Genomic DNA, 23,653 nt, shown 5'->3' with positions numbered 1-23,653 from the left:
CAAAAGCAAACTGGTGCTTTTCATTTATTATAATGTTGTTCCACCAAGAACCGATGGAAGATTCTATAGTTACTCAAGTATTAAATCAAAGAAATGAGGGCACATTTTATTTAGTTGTCACTTTTTCCCGATTTTGGTGTTTTTTCTGATAGCTTATTTTTCTTTCTCCCTTCTCCACTCTGAGATGAAAAGATTGGCCTCTGAGTGGGAGGTGTGGCAAGATACGTCAAAACCAGTCAGACACTGACAAAGGAGTGGGAACGGTGACAGAGGTGGCAGCAGCACTCTATAAGAGGACAATAGAAGGATGCGACGCAGGCAGAGCGCCCCTGGCAGTTACCGTATTTACTCGGATCTAAGCTGCACTTTTTTTCCGGTTTTCGTAATCCAAAAAACCGCCTGCGGCTTAGAATCGAGTGCAAAGTAAGCGTAAGTTCTGAAAAATGTTGGTAGGTGCCGCCACAACTAACTTCTGCCGTCGAATATATGTAGCACTGAACAGGCATGCTTTGCAGGCACAAAGTTAAATACTGGCGCCAAAACCTCTGCGTCAGTAAATAAATTTTAAAAAAATGTGGAAGACGAGCTTTTTTCACTGCCCCGAGTTTCGACCACTGTATTTTCATACATTATCCAACGAAGTAAGTACAAATTCCGTATTGTTCATCTTCGAATGTAGCAGGATTTCATTGTACTACGAAAATCCGACTGGCAAGACTGTTTGGTATGTTTGTCAATATGGCCAACTCTACGTTCTGAATTTTTTCCTACCTGTGAGAAGAGATGGTTGCTAATAGGAACTTTTATGAATTGTCAATCACATCCAGTATTGTCTTCACCATAAGAATAATACGAATATAAACACTTTGCCATGTATTCTTTCGTGTTTGCTGCTATCTCATTTAAATCCTATCTGCCTAATAAACTACGAAATTAGAGTGAGACAACAGTAAACGCGGAAGAATATACGTATCATGTCATGTTTATATTCATATTACTCTTACGCCTAATAGTGATACAGTCAGAAATAAAGCACGGCAATTGACTAGATTTTTAAATCTAAGATGACTAATTTCTGTGCAGAATGTGACGTACTAAAGAGGCGTCTGCAAAGATTTTTAAACGGAGAAAAATTTTCACTAAACTCTTGTTCAGAAGATCTTCTATCATACGCAGTCTACTATTTGGTTCTTGTTGATATTATCAAAGAAAGCAGCAGTGTAAGTAACAACAAATAGAAGCAAGCCATGCCGCGAGCAGCGACAGGACGTAAACACTCATTATCAGAATGCGATAAACAATGCATGACACAGTACAGTACTGCATTTTCAGCTTAGAGTAACGTAAACACCTATAACAAAGAGAACGGCACTTATCAGATCAAAGAAAAATAAGCAATCGATTCAAACCAGACGCAGCACATGAAAAAAGAAGGGTACCCGTATAAATACGGACGGAGCGCCTGATGCATAGCAATCGCTACCTGGTAAAGCTTAACTGCAAAGCTTACGACTCGAACCAAACTACTGTAGCTGTATCGTCATTCATTCGACCTAAATTGTGTCTCATATTGCAATGGACCAACTTTGTTTCGATTTGGAGGTGCGGCCTAAAACTTTTCTCTCCCTTTGAATGTCGAGTCTCAAATTTCAGGTGCAGCTTAGACTCGGGAAATTTTTTTTCCCTTGATTTCGAGTCATTTTTCAGGTGCGGCTTAGATTCAAGTAAATACGGTACGCACGATCACATTCAAAACACATGGATACACAGTGTCCAATGGAGCCTCTCATCTCCCTCATGTTATAGTGGGCAATGTCCCAGTTGCAGCGTAACTCCATATACCATTAGTGGGTATCCTGAAGAGACACAGTCTGTGTGTGCCACAATTCTACAGATAAAATACACCCAAAAACTTTCAGACAAAAAGAAATCAAGCACCAAATGGTTAACAATAACAACAGTTATAAAGAATGTATGTGGGAGGGGAGGGGGGGGGAGGAGGAAGGGGGAGGTCGGGGGTGAAGGTGGAGCAAGTTCTGTTTTACGACCAATTTCGGCATCCCTTTTTGTCAATTTTGGTGTTATTTTCTCATGGCTTATTTTTGAAGTACTGTACTGTCTGTTATTTAGTTTTGGCTTACTTTATTGTTTTTCAGCGTTAATTAAAATTTACCCACAAGTCACTAATATACACAGAATATTACTCAGCACATTTTGCAGGGAATTCTGGGAGCATAACTACACTATTACTACCTAACATATGGAAAGCAGGGGTGGGGTGGGAATTGGGGCAGGGATAGAGGTGGACAACATACATTGAATTTTAACAGTATACCACACCATGATGATGCAGAATGTAGTGTCTGCCACTGGAATTGGCTGGCCATTTCTGTGACATTTTCATGCATATTATATGAAGCTGTAAGGAAACAGATTGCTCTTCTTTCAATCTTTCTTATTTGCTCTACCCATCCTACCTGGTACAGATCCCAGACTGTCAAGCAATATTCAAGCATTGATCTGACAAGGGTTTTATAAGTTACCTCTCTTGTGGGTGGATTACATTTACAGAGGATTCTTCCAATGACTCCCAGTCTATCATCTGCCTTACGTGGCATTATCTTTGGCGGCAATGTATATTAATGTCAGATGTGGCCACCAACACTTTACGTTTCACTTTTAAAATTGCAAACTATGGCCATACCCTACTAATGCGCGTTGTTATTGGCTCAGGGAGGCACATTATAGCACGGTCACTATGATTTCCACTTCGAAACCCATTTAGTTACATCTGCCGAATGATGGTTACGCATGTGGTGCACGGTGAAAAAATATTTGTGTGCCGGCTCTATGATGTACAGTACTGAAGCCCCACAAATAGAACTCTTTACATCAAATGGAAATTATTGTATAGTGGATCCATTTTGTAAACAGATCAGATCTGGGCCGAGTGCAACATTAACAGTTTCTAAACACAAAATGTTTAGAGAGGAAACAGCCTAAAAGTCCAAACAAATCAGCACCACCACCACCATCATCACAATGAAATGCGCATAAAAGCACTGCTTCCAATCTTTACCATTTCTGAAGCAGAACAGATCATTAGGCAATGTCACTCCATTATTTCCCTCAATATTGTTCTAGTTCAAAACTCTGAAGCACAAGACACAAAATAGACAGAATAACGTACCTCATTCTGTCCCGATGTGGTCGTATCACCATTATGCAGATGAGCAGGCTCTGGCTGGGCAACTAAAGTGTCATCAGATGCACTTGCGTCAACACCTACAAAAAATTTACACAAATCTGAGGTCAGCAAATATACTAGGGACAAAACCGATTTCTGAAAAGACGAAAATCTGACTTCATGGTTTTTAAATACATCTTTATTCCATATTTCAGCACACAAACCAGCTAATAACAGACACCAGGAGTTTTAACTGGTTATCTAGATCATGGAAAAAGAGTGAGGCAACCGCACACTCATAGTACAATGACGTGACAAAAGTCGTGGGATAGCGATATGCACACACACAGGTGGCAGTAGTGTCACATACACAAGGAAAAAAATAACACTTCACTGGCATAGCTGTCATTTGCACTCAGTTGATCCGTGTGGAAAGGTTTCTGATCTGATTATGGCTGCAAGACATGAATTAACAGCCTTTGAGTGTGGAATAGTAGATGGAGTTAGACACATGTAACATTCCATTTTGGAAATAGTTAGGGAATTAAATATTCTAATATTTGTGTCAAAAGCAGGCGCGGCTCATAATTAAAGGCTCTGAGGTGGAGCCGCCCCAAAATATATGTTAAAGTAAATTTCGCAAGAGCGTATTACATAATTTAAATTATCAGGACGAATTTTGCACATTTCCCATTCCGATTAAAATAACGACGGTTAACGTTTTTGGAACTGTTTGTATAGATAGATGTTTTCCGAACGGTTAGTAGTGTTTAGGCTGCGCCTTGGAACATCCATAAGCTGCATGTAGTAGCGGTTTGGGGGCGTGGCTTCTACATAGTACTGCTCTTTATGGGCGACCCGAAGGCTCAGAGCTTGCAGCCTAAGGGTGTCATACCAACCACCACACGTTTTTCACGGTCCACTATCTATGTAATAAAGGAATGTAGAGTGGCCGAAACTTCGCTATCCAATATCTGTCTCTGCACATCTCTACTACGCTTCGATGCGTCATTAATCGACATTTAGTATTATTGTTTTGATAATGTTTTACACAGTTGTTTTGTTTCCGCCATTGGCTCTTTTATCTAAATTTAGAATAAGTTTGCAAATATCCCGCCAGAGTGCACTAGACTACAGTAACATACCAGTACTGCCATCTAGCGAAAGTTTCATAAGTGATTAGAGGACAAAGCGCGCGAAATTTGTCCCCTTTGCTTTACTTTCCTTGCTTGCTGATGCTGACTGCTTTTGTTGATATTAGCAAGTTTCTTTCTCGGAGTGTATTTTGCAAGATTTTAGTGAGTTTTACTTGCTTGTGAATATCTGCGACGCACCGCGAGTATGAAATCAACGCAATATGAATTCAGTGTGCAATTTAATAGGTAAAAACTTGGAACACGGCCATAGGATGAAAGTGAAAGAACTTGGTGCACCCAGACCCGATCTAACGATCAATCAAGAACAGAAACAGTGCAAATCTAGGCAAGGATACAAACGCAGTTTTAACAGAACAATGTACGATGCAGCTGAGTGGTTGTGAAATGAAAAATGCATTTTTCTGTTTCACCTGTCTTCTTACAAATAGTACTGATAGTGCCTGGACTGAAACTGGTATCACTGACTTAAAGAATTTTCACGCAAAGGTGAAAAAACATAATTCCAGCGAAAACAATAAATAGTTTCATTGAGTTTTCAATGCTAGGGAAAGTGGACATTATGTGCCAATTAGACAGTGCTTACCGCCGTAATATAAAGATATATAATGAAAATGTATCAAAAAATCGGTATATTCTGGGTAAACTGATAAGACTGTATTAAATTTTGCGGCAAATTCGAGATTGCCTTAAGGGGCCACAACAAAAACAGAAGATTCCAAAAACCCAGGAATTTTTCGAGGATTAGTCAGTCTTATGGCAGAACTGGACTGCGTCTTGAAGCAGCACATTGAGAAATCAGAAAACCGTGTTTTCTTAGGCCTATCGAAGACAATTCAGAATGAACTCCTGGAATCAATTTATGAGGTATACCTCAATCTCATCACGAGTGAACTGTCGAAGGCATTCTTTCTCGCAGTAGAAGTTGATGAAACTACTGACTGTGCAAATTTGTCACAATTGGTCGTAATAATTCACTATGAGATACTGGGACAAATAAATGAAAGATTTATTTCCTTTGTATGCCCAAAAAGTCACAGTGCAGACGATGTAACTGCAGCTGTTCTCTGCGAGCTAGAGAAAATGAATGTACATGAAACACCTGAAAAACTGATAGCTCAGTGTTACGACGGTGCTCCTGTTATGAGTGGCCATAAAAGTGGAGTTCAAATTAGAATTAGAGAAATGTACAGGAATGCTCACTTTATTCACTGTTACGCCCATCAGTTAAATTTAATTGTTGAACATTGTGTGATATGCAATAAACAAGTGCGGATCTTCTTTAGCAACTTCCAAGGAATTTCCACCTTTTTTCCCAGTCTTCTAGGAGTACAGCCATTCTTGACGATGTAGTGAAGAAGCGTATTCCTACCTGTCCTCAGTCCATCAGATGGAATTTTAAATCACGGAGCGTAACCACTGTGTACAAATACCAAAAGGAAATTGTTGAGTACCTAGAAAGAATTATTGATGATTATGCCAGTGATTACAAGACAATAAACAAGGCCACAGGACTGAAGGGTTTCCTGCAAGACGAAGATTTCCTCTTCTGGTTAAATTTTTTTAATACAGTCATGCCTCATTGTGACATTCTCTTTAATCAATTGCAGCAGAGGAATATTGATGCAGTGAAAACTGTTGAATATGTATCGCACTTTGCAGATTCTGTCCAGCAAATTAGGGCCTCGCTTGAAACTGACAATCACTGGGGACAGGTAGAACCAACTGCAAAACGGGGACGTTTCACAGAATCAAGAATAGTATGTGCACGAAACTTTTGCGACCTCATCACAATTCAGATCAGAGAACGATTCAGTTTCAATGATCGCTTATCAACTGCACAGCTGTTTGATTCATTGTTGTTTGTAAAACATCAAACTATTTTTCCCTTAAAATAGCTGTTAGTTTGTTCAATTCACAGTCTTCAGACCTACGTCATGAGCTGAACGTGTTGTACAGCCGAAAAGATTTTATGAAGGCATCAGGTGCTTTGACCTTGTTGAACTTTCTTTACGATAACAATCTGGCTAAAGCTTTTCCTGAAAGTGTAAAACTTCTGCAAATAACAGTAACCTTCCCTATGACGACCGGAGAGGAAGAACGCTGCTTCTCTACGTTAAAGCGAGTGAAAACATTCATGTGCAACACTATGAATGAGGACAGACTTTGTGCGCCTGCAATGTGTTCCCTAGAAAAAGAATTACTGAAGCCGCCAAATTTCAATGAAATGGTCATAAACCAGTTTGCTCCGCAGAAGGGGAGACGAGCTGACTTCGTCTATATACAAATGAATTGAGGTAGGCTAAGCAAAAGTGCATTCATAATTGATAAGAGGTCATTTGTTTATATGAAGTCCTACTTAGCCTATTAAGTGAAGTGAGTAAAAAAGGGTAGTGTCATGTTTGGCCAGTCATAAACGTGATGACATTTTCCGAAACGAACCACTTTTGGTGCCGGTACAGTGTGTTGTGCTACAGTGTCACATTTTGTGTACTTTAGCACAACAAGCCGTACTAACAATGACGTATTTTGGAGAGATCTTTAGTGCATTATTTCACATAAATGCATATTTTCATAATACACAATAAATACAAACTGTTCGCTTCTCAAACATGTGAATTAATATGGCAGTTGCACGGATTGCTCATGCCACCCAATCACAGCACAAGACCTGCGACGTCACGAAAACATCACAGTATCGTCATGCGAACTGGTAAACTTCGAGCTTTGGAGGTAAACCACAATAAACGCCTTAAGTTTAGAACTGAAAACACCAAAAATATTAAGCAGCCGCAAAGTTAACATTCACCGCATTAAAGATCTCTCCGAAATAAGTCTTTTCATACGATTTGCTGCAAAGTGTCAGAAAACGTAATGAGGACGTATGAAAACACTAACCAAAGATTTTAACTCGAAGTTAGTTTCTAATGATATTTAATACCTGATTATAGAAGATACAGTACGTAAAATTATGGACAGAAAGTGATCTGCCCACCCCCCTCCCCCTGAATTCTTAGTTGTTTATGTCAGACTAATCTGTAGCGTAACCCGAGGTCTATGTCGGTTCCGATCGATAAATGCCGCAGCCTTCCCCAGTATAGAAACCATGAGCCGCGCCTGGTCCAGAGTGTGGCATTATTTCTCACCACAGATAACGCAGCAGATGACAACCTTCCCTTAACGTCCGTGTGGAGTTGTCAGTGCTAATAGACAAGCAACATTGTGTGAAATAACTGCAAAAACCAATATGGGACATACAGGGAATATATCCATTACGACAGTGCAGCGAAATTTGGTGTTAATGTGCTACAGCCGCATACGGTCGACACGAGTGCCCTTGCTAACAGCGTTACACCACCTGCAGTGCCTCTCCATCGGACACTGGACGACTGGAAAACTGTGGCCTGATCAGATGAGTCCCAGTTTCAATTAGTAAGAGCTTTTGGTAGGTTTCCAACATGGTGCAGACCCCACAAAGCCACGGACCCAAGTTGTCAAGAAGGCACTGTGTAAGCTGGTGGTGGCTCCGTAATGGTGTGGGCTGTGTTCACGTGGAATGGACTGCGTCCTCCGGTCCAAATTAAGGGATCATTGATCATAGACTAGAAATGGATACGTTCAGCTACTTGGGGGTCATTTGCAGCTTTTCACGGACTTCACGTTCCCAAACAAACGATGGAATTTTTATAGACAACAATGCGCCATGTCACTGAGCCACAATTGATCGAGGTGGTTTGAACATTCTGGACAATTTGATTGAACGGTTTGGTCGTGCAGACTGCCTGACATGAATCACATCAAACGTTTATGGGACACAATTGAGTGGTCAGTTCGTGCACAAAATCCCGCACCAGCAAACTTTTGTAATTATGACACAACAGAGACAGCACGACTCAGTATTTCTGCAAGGGACTTCCAACAACTTGTCGAGTCCGTGCCACATCGAGCTGCTGCACTGCACTAAGCAGAAGGAAGTCCGACGCGATATTATGGAGTATCCCGTGACTCTTGTCACCTCAATGTATAAAAATGGAAGGTTTGTGTAAACATCGTAACAGAATAATGTCACTGACAAAAAACTGTTTATACCAAAACGTTATGCATTTCTGCTTCATAGATCCATCATGTGATTAATAATTACACACAAAGCTGGGGAACTCTCAAGGAATACTGACAAAACATGATGAAGTGTTGGAACCTTTAATGTCACTTTACCACCTGCCACTCATACGGAAAATGTGTCAGTATCTTATGAGTATTATATGCTTTGAGAAGCAGATGCGAATAAAACCAGGAACTACTCAAAAAATCTGCAAACGAGCACAAATCACACAGCTACTTGAAAAGATAAAGATAAATAAGAAATACACATTAATAATATACCATTGGTGAAGCTTTGACATCTTCCCAAGGCATAGTGTGATTAACTGATCACTCTCAGATAATGTCTGTGACGATATAGCAGCATAAACACAAAATTCCACTGTGGTCAGTGTCAAACACATTCTGAGATGAAACTTCTTGGCAGATTAAAACAGTGAGCCAGACCGAGACCTTTGCCTTTCACAGGCAAGTGCTCTACCAACTGAGCTACCCAAGCATGACTCACGGCCCATCCTAACAGCTTTACTTCTGCCAGTACCTCATCTAGTACCTTCCAATATCCGTTCTTACAGAGTGCTGGTCTTACAAGTTTCACAAAAGAGCTTCTGTGAAATCTGGTAGGTAGAAGATGAGGTTGTGGTGGAAATAAAGCCATAATGTGGATCAAGGGTCTGCTTGCGTAGTTCAGCCAGTAGAGCAATTGCCCGCAAAAGGCAAACGTCCAGAGTATGCATTTTGGTCCAGCACCCAGTTTTAATCTGCCAGGTAGTTTCACATCACTGCATACTCGGCAGCGGAGTGAAAATTTCATTCCGACAGAGCTATTAGTGTTTCCATGAGTTTAAGAACCCCTAAAACCACTAATTTATTATAAATTATGCCCATTATTTTTCTTTTTGCTCTTTTTGTTATATTTTTAATATCAATTTATTTCCATTTTAATGATTGTGATTATCAGCTTCTAGCAAAAGCTGAGATATTATGAAGCCTGCAGACTTCCTTGAAAGTCAATGAATAAAATTATTACCTGAAAAATACATACAAAATAAAATAAATGAGGGGAGAAAAGTGATACAAAATTAAAAGGAAGCAAACTAAATCAAAAGTGCCCTTCCATAATTCACCACCCATTCACAATTTAGAGGCTGACTTTAGTCGACCGCTATAGTCTGTCGGTAAACTGAAGAGTGAGCGAGCGAGTCCCCACTCTGCCTACCCAGCTACGTCACGAGGCGCTTCTACAGGCTGTTTCACAACTTAGTACCGGTCCTGCCGCGGCGCGCGTTTTAAATCTTTGTCGACGCCGTGTACAGATACGTCCTGGCAGCGTTTATTCTTAGACAAATGCGTTAAGACCATAATGAATCCAAAAGACGATAGCTTCTTCCGAAACACAACATTATAGAGTAAGTAATATTAACGTAGGAACGGAAGTCAGGATTCTGCTACAAATACAGAACCAAATGCCTGTTCATGTGAATGTATGTACCCTCTACTGCTATTCGTAAAACGAACCCCGTATGGTGCAATCAATCTGTAGAATTTAAGCCTTGTTCTTACTTTATGTTTCTATTAAAAGGTAGAAATTTCCAGGTAAATCCCATTTTACGCTGTGTCTTACGTAAAACATCTTTCTGCCAAAGAAAACAGATTTTTTTTTTGACGGCAGTAAGTAATGTCCATAATGTCGTTATTATTTTTTGGTTTATGTGAAAGTCCTCCATCGTTTGTCGAATGACCGATTTTGTGAAACTGCCTATAACGAAGAGTTTCCTCCCAAAATTATCAGTTTTCCTTCGTGGCGGTTCCAGTAAACCACGCGGTTTATTTTCGCGTTTCTTCCTTATGCGTCCTATTGTGGCGAGGCTGACGTTTGCATAAATTGCAGCCCTCTGATTGGGACTGGTAATATTAGCCCATAGTTCTTTTGTGCCGCCTCTTTAACACATGATGTTGTAACATTACAGACAATCGAACGCTCGTTACTCCATAAATACCTCCTCTTCTCCATATTCTGCACATTTTCTTGCAATGCAGGGCGATTATCCATCACTTCCAGATACCGAAGTATATCAGTAAGCATACAAAATTAACTGTCTGACACTGGCAATTAAGATCCCACGAACAGAACGACGTGTATCTCTGCTCGCTGATCTACTCCGCTAGGAAGGTAACGGGCAACTGATTTTGGGTGCCCCTGTAGGCCAGTGGCAGGGTTCTTCTGGGAAAGGCCGCTTCCCCCACCAAAAGCACTGCTCGCTCTTGAGTTTACAGACAGACTATATCTATGTCTTAAAAACGAGGCACATACTGAACCTAGATATAAAAATTTCAGGCATCTGATGTTTCAGCCATAAAGTGTTTTGAGCAATGCAACATTTTGTTATTTTTTCTTTTACATTTTAAAGAAGAAAGAGGAAATGTTTTACTTACCTGTTTCAGTTTCACTGCTTGGCATTGCTTCCATCTCTGACAGAATTGTCTGAAAAAGCATTAAAGGACCTATTTTTATGTCTATAAAGTAATAAAAAGTCCTTGGTGGAATAGATATAATGGAAGGGGTGAAGGTAACAACACCCTGTTAAGACAAATCCTCCTCCTACAGATTCAAAGGAAGGATCTTTCACTCCCCAGCAACATGCTCAGCCTCACTTATGTGCCTACCGATAATTTGACACCTCAGCTACATAACGAGTTGTTACCTTTACTCCTCCTATTATTTATAGTCTTCTGTTTCACAATTTTGGAGACAAGATATCTAGTAGTAGTAAAATTCAAGTTAATGTTTCACAAGGATCACACTGCTATAAGATATATTTAAATTTCTGCAAGTCTGACAACAGCACAGCAGTCTATATTTGCAGCTGATGTTATACTGTTCAACCTATGGACTTCTAATATTTTTCCCCCCATCAACCCCAAATTTACCACTTCAATCTACAGAAATCAGCATTTTTGTCTGACGCACTTTTCTCAAAATTATATAGTTTTTTTTATAAGAATTCTTTATAAATCTTATCTTACTATTTATCGAAGTGACTAGGAGAGAAGACAACACAGTTTTATAAGTTTTTGTCGGTGTAGTACACCCGACACATCTAGACGCGAGTAATGGCGCTCCATGTTTCTGACACTCGTACCGTGTGTCACTCTCCTTACTTGCTTTGCACATTACACAGTGTCTGGCACAATTTCTTGATAGGATTGGGACGGGGTAGATAAACCTAACAAAATTTGCCCAATGAGGGAAATATCAGACTGGAGCCGTCCACGCCTAGGGTAGTCTGGTAAAGTAACCTGATCTATTACACCCTCAGCCAGCTGAATTATAAACTGACTGAAAAAAAGATTTTTTTTTTCCTTCTTACTTCATTTAGTATGAAATATGAATTGAAAATACAAATGTCCATTAAGTAAAAGAATTTTTTCTTATATCCTTTGGCGTATCTTCTCAGGAGAAGAAAAGATGACAACTGTGGTCCTGTATGTTAAATGCGTTCATTGAACTTTTGTAATGTGCAATTCCTTGGGACTTCTGGACTGGGGCTATCAGTTTTTCCCGTTGTGGTCATACTGACATCTGTACAGATAGTGAACTTGTCTGAAAATGATACAAGTGTGGATCTAACTGTCCCCACTGCATCTGTGTCCCTCTCAGTGAGGGGAGATACACTGTATGGCCACCAACCAACTAAGGCTGCACGAGGTCCTTAACTGGAGTTTCACCAATCAGTGTTTGTTTATTGTTCGGCTCAGGTTTTTTTCGTATAAATATCAAATTCTGAACAGTGGTTCACAAATTTTGAAGAAATTTCTGAAAAATGCCCCTATTTGGGGATTGGATTGGATATAGCAGTCTACCTCTAAATTTCATGAGGCTTTTATCAAATGCAACATCATCATCTGGGAAATAAACACTTTGGAAATTTTGTTTCATATGGCCAGTGCAATAAGTTGCAACTTGCTCAGATAGTTTGCAGAATCAGCACTTTCATTATTTAAAAAAATGAAGGAACCTAGAAATATGCAAGAATCTACATAGCACAGCATCAGAGAAGAAAGGAGTACAAATTGCATTTTTTAAGCACCATTATGACTGAAGTGTTGGCCTCTTCACCTGTGCCATAACAACACATAAAACAAAATATACTTGAATTTCATCAGATATAGTAGGAAACCTAGCATTGTTTGACCTCTAAGTAGCACATTTTTTGTAACCATCTGTTGCATATCTGTTTGGCTCTACTGCTACATCCGCCTAGAAAGACATGTGGACAATTTTTCTGTACATGTCTAATGGGGTTAGTTGTTGAGGATGTTGTCTCTGAAGTGGAAGATTGATGCCACTAAAAGCAGAAAATGAAATTTTGTAAGGTTTATACTGATTTATTCCCCATTTACATTTTTCTACCTTCTGTTTTTTAGCAACACAAGCACCTGTTGCAGCAACACATGCTATCTGCTTCATTTGCCTCTCTGTCATCACTAATATTGCAACCTCTGACAATAAAGATCGGTGTATAGTCCTGTAACATGAACGTAGATGAACTGTGAACTGCAGTAACCTTACTGTACTTTGAAATAGTCACCTCTCGTAACAGTGCACCGCTGAGCTCTGCGATACATGTCCTGGAAACTTTGCAAAAAATCTTCCTTTGGGATTGTGTTCAAAGGCCATGTACCGTTTTGTATGTCAGTAATATCACCAAACCCCTTTCCTTTCAAAGCAAGTTTGAGTCGAGGGCATAGGAAGGAGTTTGGAGGATTGAGATCCGGCAACTATGGTGGATGTTCAAGTTGTACCACCTCCTTTTTTTCCAAGAACTGTTTGACAATATCGGCTGTGTGTGGGCGAGCGTTGTTGTGAACAAAAAAACAGGAACCTTGTTGTGCGTACTAAAGTCGTACTCTGCGTAGACATTGCATGAAAAGGATCAAAATTTCAATGTACTGTTCAGTGTTCAACGTCGTTCCCTCAGGTAGAAATTCCTTGTGGATAATGCCTAAACTATTGAAAAAGTTGATGAGCATCGTTTTGATGTGTGATTTATTGGCTCTGACATTTTTCAGACAAGGTGATGTCAGAACGCCATTCCAGGCTTTGCCATTTCGTTTCAGGAGGCACCAGGTTTCATCCTCAGTGACAATACAGTTCAAGAAATTGGGTGTCACGTCCACCGTTTCGACAAAATCCTGTAAAGCCTCTAAATGTGTCTGCTTCTGATCGCCAGACAACACGTTTTCCTCTTCCCTAATTCCTGAGTAAGGATTTCGTCACTGACAGCAGTCGCCGGTCGTCCACTATGGGGATTGTCAGAAATACGTTCCCGACCTCCTCGAAAACGGGCGAACCGCTCGTATACACACCTCATGGACAGTGCTTGATCCCCATAAACGCATACTAGCAATGGATGTGTTTCTTTTGGTGTCTTTCTAAGGTTAAAACAAAACTTTAAATTCATCCTTTGCTCGTTCGGTGTCCTGTTCTCAGTTCAGAACCAACGCACTTCATCCAACAGGTCTAACACACAACACACGCGATGCTCCACTGAACCACGGAGAGAACAGGTTATCAACATCGGCTGCTACACAGGTGCAGTGTTGTGAGTCGCCAGTGTTGCCCAATCAACTATTCTGACTTCATTCACCGAACTTTACTGTCAGAGGTTATATTTCCCTCACTGTCTTCATTATCTGATCTATCAGAAATGTCACTTTCAGAAACATCACTGTCACTTTTATTTAATGGACTTTCCTCTTCTGAGGAAAACTTTTTAAGGTATGGCACTGATCGCTGCTACAAAGCTCGTGAAATAACCCCAAGAATGATTGCTCGTATCTCACAAAATATCTAAAGAAATGGAGCATGACATACACCACCAAATAGATCAATTTATCAGCTTTCTGACAGTATGTAACACGCCATGCGATCTATTGACAGAGAAGAACGAACATTAAGAAGAAGCTATAGCTGCTCGGCCAGTCTCACACGCAGCAACGTAATAATGGACTCTGAACCTACGGCCGGCTCTGAGCCAGATGTATAAGCAACTGTCGCACATGATGCAAATCCCCGCCAGTGGCCTTAGGCGCAGAAGATGAAGCAGCAGCACACAGCCAGCATGCAGTACCTCGGGAGGCAGCAGAGCTCCACCTTCGTCCTCAGGAGCCGCCCCTTCGTCGGCCGCAGCCCCAGCTGGGTGTCCACCGCCACACAGTGGAGACGGAGAGAGGGGAGGCGGTGGTGGCTCGGCGGCTTTCTCACCCACTGCTTCTTCCGCACTCACTGTGAATTCTCCTTGCTGAAATCGTGATGTTTGTGGGGAATGAAAAATTTGAATTTGTGTCATATGCAAGTACAGGTGCAAATTCTGCCTCAAAATGCGAATAAATACTATTCTGTAACAAAGTGTGTCCAAATGAATTATTTTATCAGAGTTTGAAATGGCTTTATTTTCTGAATACAAATATCAAAAATGTAACCAATTTGCTGTCGCCAGTACCACACATCACCTGGTGAAGTTCAGTTTGTAAATGACACGTGTAAGAATAGGCATGAAATACAAAAAGTAAGCGGACGTAACGGCGTATCGGTGCACTCGGAGTTCCGATGCCCCCCGACTGTGGGTGATCAGACAGTCAGTACTAGACGTGTACGGCGTAATGCGACATGCGCCTCAGTTAAGGGACCCAGAATCTTAGAACAAAGAAACAAACACATGTCTGCCAGCTAAAGTTCAAAACTCAATATCATGCGAACACTTTAATGTCGTAGTTTAGGTGGCCAGTGTTTTGACCACGGGTTGCTTCAAATACCAGTACAAGTCGAGCCTTGACTATCTCTTTTAGGACACTGTCAACCTCAACAAGCTGTTGTGTAGTACCTATTACCAAACGCTGTGTGTCACTTTCTTATTTTGAAACGAGCTAAGACACTAAGCCCAGTCCACCATGGAGTCCAATTACTATGCTCAACATGAGAATGGATCGGCAACTCTATGACCATGTGTCAATCTGCTTTTACCTAAATACAGAACACTTGTGTAGAATTTCTAGATTCAAAAACTTTACCAACAGCCGTATGTTTTGGTTTATTTTATTTTATATCTCAAATGTCACCAGTTTCGGCAAATCAATATTGCAATCTTCAGGCCACATACACTATTGCGTATTAACAATCTTATCAAATGGTGCCATAAAACTGGAATCGTAGATCCGATCACTGACAGTCAGTGTCAACCACTCACAGGAATCTGATGCATAACAATCACATTTATGATTCCAGTTTTATGGCACCATTCGATAAGATTGTTAATACGCCAATAGCGCTTGGGGCCTGAAGATGGCAATATTGAGTAGCTGAAACTGGTAACATTTGAGATATAAAATAAAATACACCAAAACATATGGCTGTTGGTAAAGGTTTTCGACTCGAGAAATATGTACCAGCCGATGTAACATAATGGACCGACAGAGACCTGTGTAGAATGGCCGAGAGAGAGAGAGAGAGAGAGAGAGAGAGAGAGAGAGAGAGATTTCCCTGCACTGTCCCTCCCCCTCTGGCAGTCTTAATAGTAGTGTGTTTACACTTGCAGCCAAGTGCCAGTTACAGCCAGTTAGTGTCCATACTATAGTGTCCGGAAAACGAAACCTGTGAACATATATCAATTGTGCTGAGAGTCTTCACCTAACGTGAGATTTTCAGTTCTACATAAACACTAAGTACCTCTAAATGATGCATTGTCAAGTACAGGTCACACAACTATGTAGCCTAACTACACAAAAGATTGAAATCGGTATTCTGCAGATTGTATAACCATCAAATTTAGTGGGAAAAGAAAAATAATGTCTAGAGACGCCTTGAATCAGAGAAGTATTTTGTTCACCAGTGGGAAAATGATGCTGTTTCTTGACAGAAACAATAATTTGTTGAAAGCTTAAACAGAATTAAAATAAGAAACCAAGTAAAGACAACTTCAGAAGAAATGTTCTAGCTTTCTGCAAAAGCAAGCATTCCAATCAAAAAGCTCCCAATTACCACTTTTTTAACAGTCAATTTACCAAACACTAAGACTTTGTCTTCCAGCAAGTGGCACGACACCCTTTCCAATTTGTAAATCTAATCATCTCATATGAAGCTGCCAATATAAAACTTTCAAAAGTATCAATTTTGATGGGGTTCTTACCAAACAAACAGCTGAATTTCTCAAACAGATCAATACAGCTACCTCAAAATCTGTGGGTCAGAGACGCCACGATCAAGAAATGTGCTGCCTGGAGGCCCTCAAAGTTCCATTCTCAACCCGCTGCTTTTCCTGGCATTTATCATGGACGCTTCACTCTTGTAACTACTACTTTTATGCTGACGATACCCAGTTGTAGGTAAGTGCCAGCCCTCAGAACACGATGGGCATGAAACCTAAGTCCTAAACTAGACCCTAACATGTCACAGGTCACTATCATCTCTCACTGAAAGTCAACCAACCGACATTTTCACAAAACAGTCCCTCTGATACTCCTCAATGGTATCCAATTATCATTTCAAGAAACAGTGAACAACCTTGGCATAACTTCAGCTGCTGCAACTTGCAATTTAAAAGTTTAGAAAAATATTTCCACCTCAAACAAAACAAAAACTAGTTTTGTGCTTTATCCTGCCAAACCTTTACTACTGTGATGTACAATAAAGCACAAATACTGAAAACTACAGACAACTCATTGTTTGATTGTATTAGTCCTTCCTACACTCAGTTAGGTTAGATGTGACTAGATAGACGGCACTGTTTTCACACTCTTTGCTCCACTTGTTTATCAGTCACTGGTGCTCTCAATACCTTTCCTCACATAAGAAATACCTACATGACTCTCCAACTGCAAAACCAGATCAGACAAGTAGGCGTATCAGCTGCACCTCTGTGCAACTAGACGACTGTGAAACAAACTACCCTGTGACCTCTGTCTTACCCGAAACTACTCTGTATTCGAGATGAGGTTAAAGCTTAATCTTCTACCACTGGTGTAGCTTCCCTCACTATGCCTTGCCCATTCCATTTTATTAATGTTTTCTTCTTTCTATCTCCACTGCTAATCTTACCCTACTGCTCCTTGCTCTTCCTCTGATCCATTATTTTCTTCCGGTCTGTTATGGTATGTTTCTGTTAGACGTGATTACACGTGTTCGCCAAGAACATAAGGAAATTGTTTAATATTAACAAGACTGAAAGTTCTTAAATTCTATGTATTAATTACTATACTTATTGAAATCATCCTAATTATATACTGCTCATGAATCACACAAATAGCAATGTTTACTTGCTTAGGAACTCTGGATAGATGTAAAGAGAGGCCTGAAGGTCCTAATCTCAGGAGGGAGAAGAAATAAAAACATTGATGTTTCAAACAACAGGAAGTCCATGTACGAATATCAACAACGTAGTAGAAGATAGACTGCTACTTACCGTAAAGAACCACACGTTTTGCGCACCACGGGTCTGGTGCTGAGTATCTCAGCAGCGGAATATGCGGCGCCAGTTTGGAGGAACTCTGCTCACACTAAACAAGTTGACGTCGCCGTAAACGAAACTGTACGTATTGCCACAGGATGCCTCAAACCAACTCCCACAGACATCATTTATCCCATCACGGGCATAGCACCACCCACTATCCGCAGACAAGTAGCCGCCAAGATCGAAAGATCAAAACAAAAGAATGATCCTCGACACCCGATGCATATGCAACGAAAACAACGTGTCCGGTTGAAATCCCGTAGGAGTTTCATTGAAACTACTGAAGAGCTCGCCACCAAGCCCGTCGCAAGGCGGCTATCTCTTTGGGAAGAAATGGTGCCACACTCCACAATGGAACTACTCGAGGAGGGATCTGCGGGATTTCAACTACCTTTTACAACTTGGAGGTCATTAAACCGGCTGCGCACTGGAGTAACTGGGTGCAAATCAAACCTGTTTAAATGGGGTTACAGTGACAGCGATAGGTGTGAATGCGGAGCAATACAGGACTTGGACCACCTACTGATTTGCCCAGATATGTCTATAACATGCACTAAAGGTGATATTTTGAAAGTCAATGACAAAGCAAACTACGTTGCTAAGTACTGGGAAGGGAAGATATAATTGGTGCATCCGGATACGGAAGAAGAAGAAAACCGTAAAGAAAACGTGTTAAGTTGCAGAAAGGCACAATTGAAAGACATTTATACAAGGTTTTCAGTCACAGCCTTCATCGGCAAAACAGAAAGGGACAGACACATACCATTCACACATACATACAAGCAAGCACACCTTATGCACACACATGACCGTCAACTCCAGCAGCTCAGGCCAGAATGCAATATCACTTGTAATGACAGCAGCACTCTAGAGGGGGGGGGGGGGGGGGGGGGCAGGAAAGAGGAAGGGACTGCAATGTAATGGTGGAGTGGGGGGGGGGGGGGGGCGGCACAAGAAGCTGTATGAAGTAGCGTGCAGGGAGTAGAATGTCAACAGGCACAGTGTCAAGAGATTGTGTGGCTGGGAGGTGGGGAGGGGGGGGGGGGGGGGGAAATGAGAGGAGCGGGAAAAGATGGGTGGGTGCATTGGCAGAGGGCAGCAAACCAAGAGGCTCGAAGATGAGAATGGGGAGGAGATGATAGGACAGAGGGGATAGAAGCTGTTGGATGGAGTGTGTGGGAACTGTGTGTTACCATAGGCTGAGGCCAGGATAATTACGGGAGTGCAGAATGTGCTGGAAGAACAATTCCCATCCGCACAGTTCAGAAAAGCTGGTGGTGGAAGGAAGCATCCAGATGGCTTGGGTAGTGAAGCTGCCATTGAAATCAAGCACGTTATGCTCAGCTGCATGTTGTGCTACACGGTGTCTATTTTGCTCTCGACCACAGTTTGGCGGTGGCCGTCGATCTGGGTGGACAACTGATTGGTAGTCGTACCAATATAAAAAGCTGTCCAATGGTTGCAGCACAGCTGTTGAATGATATGGCTGCTTTCACAGGTGGCCCAGCCCCTGATGGGGCAGGATAAACCTGTGACAGGACTGGAATAGGATGTACTGCATAGGTGGATTGGGCAGGTCTTGCACCTGTCTTCCACAGGGATATGATCCTCGTGGCAAAGGGTTGGGATTGGGAGAGGCATAAAGGTCGACTGAGATGTTACGGGTGTTGGGAAGGCGAGGCATCGCCACGTTAGGAGGGGTGGGAAGGATCTCTGATAGAATGTCCTCATTTCAGAGCATGAGAATAGGTAATCAAGGAAATGGCAAAGGATGTGGTTCAGTTGTTCCAGTCCAGAGTGATACTGAGTGACGAAGGGGGGCACTCCTTTGTGCCCCGTACTCTGGGAGAGTGGGAGCGCTGCAGCAGCGACGGGAAATGGCGTGGGAGATCTATTGTGGACTACCTCTGGGAGGATAGTGCCTATATGTGAAGGCCATGGTGAGACCCTCAGCATACTGAACAAGGGAGTTCTTTTCAGTGCAGATACACTGTTGCCAAGTGCCAGGCTGTAAAGGAAGGATTTTTTGGTTGATTTTGGGGAGGGGACCAAACAGTGAGGTCATCACTCCCATCAGATCAGGGAAAGATGGGGAAGGAAACTAGCCATGCCCTTTCAGAGGAACCATCCCAGCACTTGCCTGAAGCGATTTATGGAAATCACGAAAAACCCAAATCAGGATGGCCGGACGTGGGTTTGAACTGTCGACCCCCCGAATGCGAATCTAGTGCGCTCAGCACTGCACCACCTTGCTCGGTGGATTTTTGTTTTTGTGTGAAAGGGATGACAACTATCAAAATGTAGGTACTGTCAGTAGTTGATGGGTTTAATATGGACACAGGTGCAGATGGAGCCATCAGAGGTGGTGGTCAACCTCTAGGAAGGTGGCACACTAAGTGCATGATGACCAGGTGAAGTGGATGGCAGGAAAAGTGTTGAGGCTTTGTGTAGGTGTCTTAATTGTCCCTGTCTGCAACTTAACATGTATTCTTTATGGTAAGTAGCAATCTACCTTTTCCTACACTGTTGTTAAACATTGAGGATCACCAGACTGCAAAAGACTTGGAAGAGCAGTGAACACAATGCACAGTGACTTGAAGAGAGATAAGATGAATATCAACAACAGTAAAACATCTAATTGAAATAAACCATGTGATGCTGAGGGTAATGGATTAGGAAATGAAATATGGAAATAGTAAATGAGTTTTGTTGTTTGGACATTCCAATAACTGAAACGATAACAAGTAAAGAGGATATATATGAATACTGGTAATAGTAAGAAAATATTTTCTGAAACACAGAAATTTTTCTAACAAAGTGAAGTAAGCATGAGGAAGTCTTTTTGAAGATATTTATCTGCAGGATAATCATGTGTGGAATGGAAATGTGGACAATAAATAGTTCAGGAAAAGAAGAGCCTAATAGTTTTTGAAATGAGGTGATACAAAAAATGCTGAAGGTTAGGAAGTTAGATGAAATAATTAATGAGGTGGTAACGAATCAAGTCGGGGAGAAAAGAAATTTGTGGTATAACTTGAGTAAAAGAACAGACTGATAGAACACATACTAAGGCATCTAGGAATCTTAAATTTGGCAATGGAAGAAATGTGGATGTGGCCGACAACGATGACGACAACCTGCTGATGCTCCTGCTACTACCACTACTACTACTACTACTACTACTACTACTACTACTACTATTGTATTGTCCCAAACATATGTGACTGTGTAACATACTTCAGCAGGTGTGAGAACAGGGGGCAGTTCCTGGCAGGGTCCCACTTCAGCCTCTGGCCCATCTGACGGAGCTGCACCGGTATCTTCCGACTGCAAGCCACCGGCGGCCTCACCGGCCACAGCTACCGTGTCAGCTTCTGTAGGGGCAGGCAGCACGACACCTGCCCAGCCTGACGGCCCCGCTCGGGCGACGTCCGGACCCGCTCTGTCGCCCTCCTCTCGGACTGACGGGTCGGAGGTACTCCCCTCTGTGGGCTTCGTCTTTACACCTGAAACGTAGTGGCATTCCTAGTAGGCTGAACTGGTGCATAGTGGCCTGTCCAACTACAAACAAATTCACATTTCTTCAGCAGCAATTTTTCAACAAACTCTAGAAGGTGGGGTCGAGATAAGCAGAAACTGGATTGACAACATCTACTTTATTGATAATGTGGTCCTAATCACAGATAGTATACAGTGTGAACCAGAACTCCACCAACAAACTTGCAGATGTTGTTCGGGGATACCTTCTGAGTATTTTAGTATAACGGACCCATGGTCCCCAGTAGCTGATTACAGAGTAATAAAGAAATTAGGATTATTCAGTTTACTACCACAATCCACCTTATTTCTGTGAAAATACCTTCCGACAGTGAAAAAATCCGTAACACGTAATAACTGAATTGTACACCACACAACACAGAGTAATGTAACAACCCTCAGACCAATTCCGAAGTACTGTGACGCAGCTGCCGTCAGAGCAGAGTTCAGCACAGGGTCACCGTGCCACTCGAACACTGAATTCCGTGAACCCGTATTTGAGGTGCATATCTCCATAAGAAAACCCTTCCGAGGTGCCATGTATTGCAACTAACTACACCGGAATATAAAACACTAGACAGAACCGAGCAGTACTGCATGCAAAGTTGAGGGCAGTGAAGTAAGGAGGGCATTACTGTTGTCAACAGCAGGTACCACAAGTGAATAAAATGAGGCACTGAGTACGTTCTGTCAATATTTACACTGTTGAGCACTATTTTCAGTGCAATACAGATACAAAGCTAATTGGGACAAGCTCAGATGGTAGAGCACTTGCCCACGAAAGGCAAAGGTCCCGAGTTCAAGTCTCAGTCCAGCACACAGTTTTAATCTGCCAGGAAGCTTCATCAGTGCACACTCCGCTGCAGAGTGAAAATCTCATTCTGGTCAAGCTTTGATTATTTAAATATTTTAAAACGTAAAATAATGTAGAATAAGCTGTGGCCAATCAGATGGACGACTTCAGGAAAGGGAACTGCACTAGTCAGCTGAGCGAGTACGTTCGGCGAGGGAGAAGCGCGGCCAGGGACGAGCAGAGGGACATGGCTGGTGCAGACGCGAAAGCGGACAGTTCGGCTGAAGACACTGAAGGGTACAGTTCGGACTGAGACGCGAAGGCGGACAGTCGGTCTTTAGGCAGCTAGGAAGTGAAACGACTTAAAAAATTTCGCGTTGTGTGGTATTGTGTCTCTGAGCGGTGTAAATATTAAGGTGGACTTATGTTCCGCAACGAGACTGTTAATGATCAAACTGTGTCAAACGGATATGCACTCACGTGTAATAGTAATTCTAAATATGACCACTTTCGCTATTAGTTTTCTTTCTGAACAAACATTATTCTAACCAAATCGCAACTGTGTGGCTTACATCATTTATGGGTTGTTAATTTAGTTACCAATATTATTATTATTACTGTTATACGTTACATTAACTTCGTTTCATACAATTTCGCAAACTTGCCATCAGTCAGACAATTTAACCACAGGGTCACAAGTGTCTAATTTAGGGGTGTAACCCTAGACGAGTTTGAGCCAAGACATTTCGATGAAGAGGAACCGCATGTGAACCCGAACACCTTTGGGATGTTAGCTTGCAAGGGAAAATAGAAAGGTGGAAGGAATATTTATAGGATCTATACAAGGGAGATGAAGTTAAGATAATAGAAACGGAAGAGGATGTAGATGAAGATGAGACAGAAGATACAATACTGCGAGCAGAATTTGATAGAGCACTGAAAGACCTAAGTTGAAAAAAAAAAACCTGGGGTAGATGACATTCTGTGAGAACTAGCGATAGCCTTGTGAGAGCCAGCTATGACAAAATTATTCCACCTGGTGTTCAAGACGTATGAGACAGGTAAAATACCCTCAAAGCTCAAGAAAAATCTAATTATTCCAATTCCAAAGAAAGCAACTGCTGACAGGTATGAATATTACTGAACTACAGGTTTAATAAGTCACAGTTGCAAAATACTAACACAAATTATTTACAGAAGAAACCAATATTTATGGCATTTGTAGACTTAGAGGAATGCTTTTGACTAAGCTGAGTGAAATGATCTCTTTGAAATTCTGGAGGCAGCAGTGGTAAAATACAGGGAGTGAAAAGTATTTACAACTTTTACAGAAACCGGACGAAAGTTATAAGAGTCGGCAGTATGAAAGGGA

The 23,653-nt window shown here is 41.6% G+C and overlaps 1 protein-coding gene across 6 annotated transcripts in view; it reads right to left on the bottom strand.

The window, feature by feature from the left end:
* Nucleotides 1–23,653, bottom strand: part of LOC126210056 (fibrous sheath CABYR-binding protein-like) — a 111,496-nt gene that overhangs the window by 22,594 nt on the left and 65,249 nt on the right. For all 6 annotated transcript variants that reach the window (XM_049939175.1, XM_049939176.1, XM_049939173.1 and 3 more), the window contains exons 10-13: nucleotides 21,189–21,457; nucleotides 14,577–14,747; nucleotides 10,879–10,927; nucleotides 3,191–3,285 (exon numbers count right to left, since the gene is read on the bottom strand). In XM_049939175.1, the coding sequence (XP_049795132.1) occupies nucleotides 3,191–3,285; nucleotides 10,879–10,927; nucleotides 14,577–14,747; nucleotides 21,189–21,457 (584 nt within the window). The remainder of the gene's footprint in view (nucleotides 1–3,190; nucleotides 3,286–10,878; nucleotides 10,928–14,576; nucleotides 14,748–21,188; nucleotides 21,458–23,653) is intronic.

Source organism: Schistocerca nitens, chromosome 10 (genome assembly GCF_023898315.1).
Source record: "Schistocerca nitens isolate TAMUIC-IGC-003100 chromosome 10, iqSchNite1.1, whole genome shotgun sequence".
In the NCBI taxonomy this organism is placed as follows: Eukaryota; Metazoa; Arthropoda; class Insecta; order Orthoptera; family Acrididae; genus Schistocerca; species Schistocerca nitens.
Note: the sequence above shows the minus strand (reverse complement) of the source record. Positions and strands in the feature narration are given on the sequence as shown.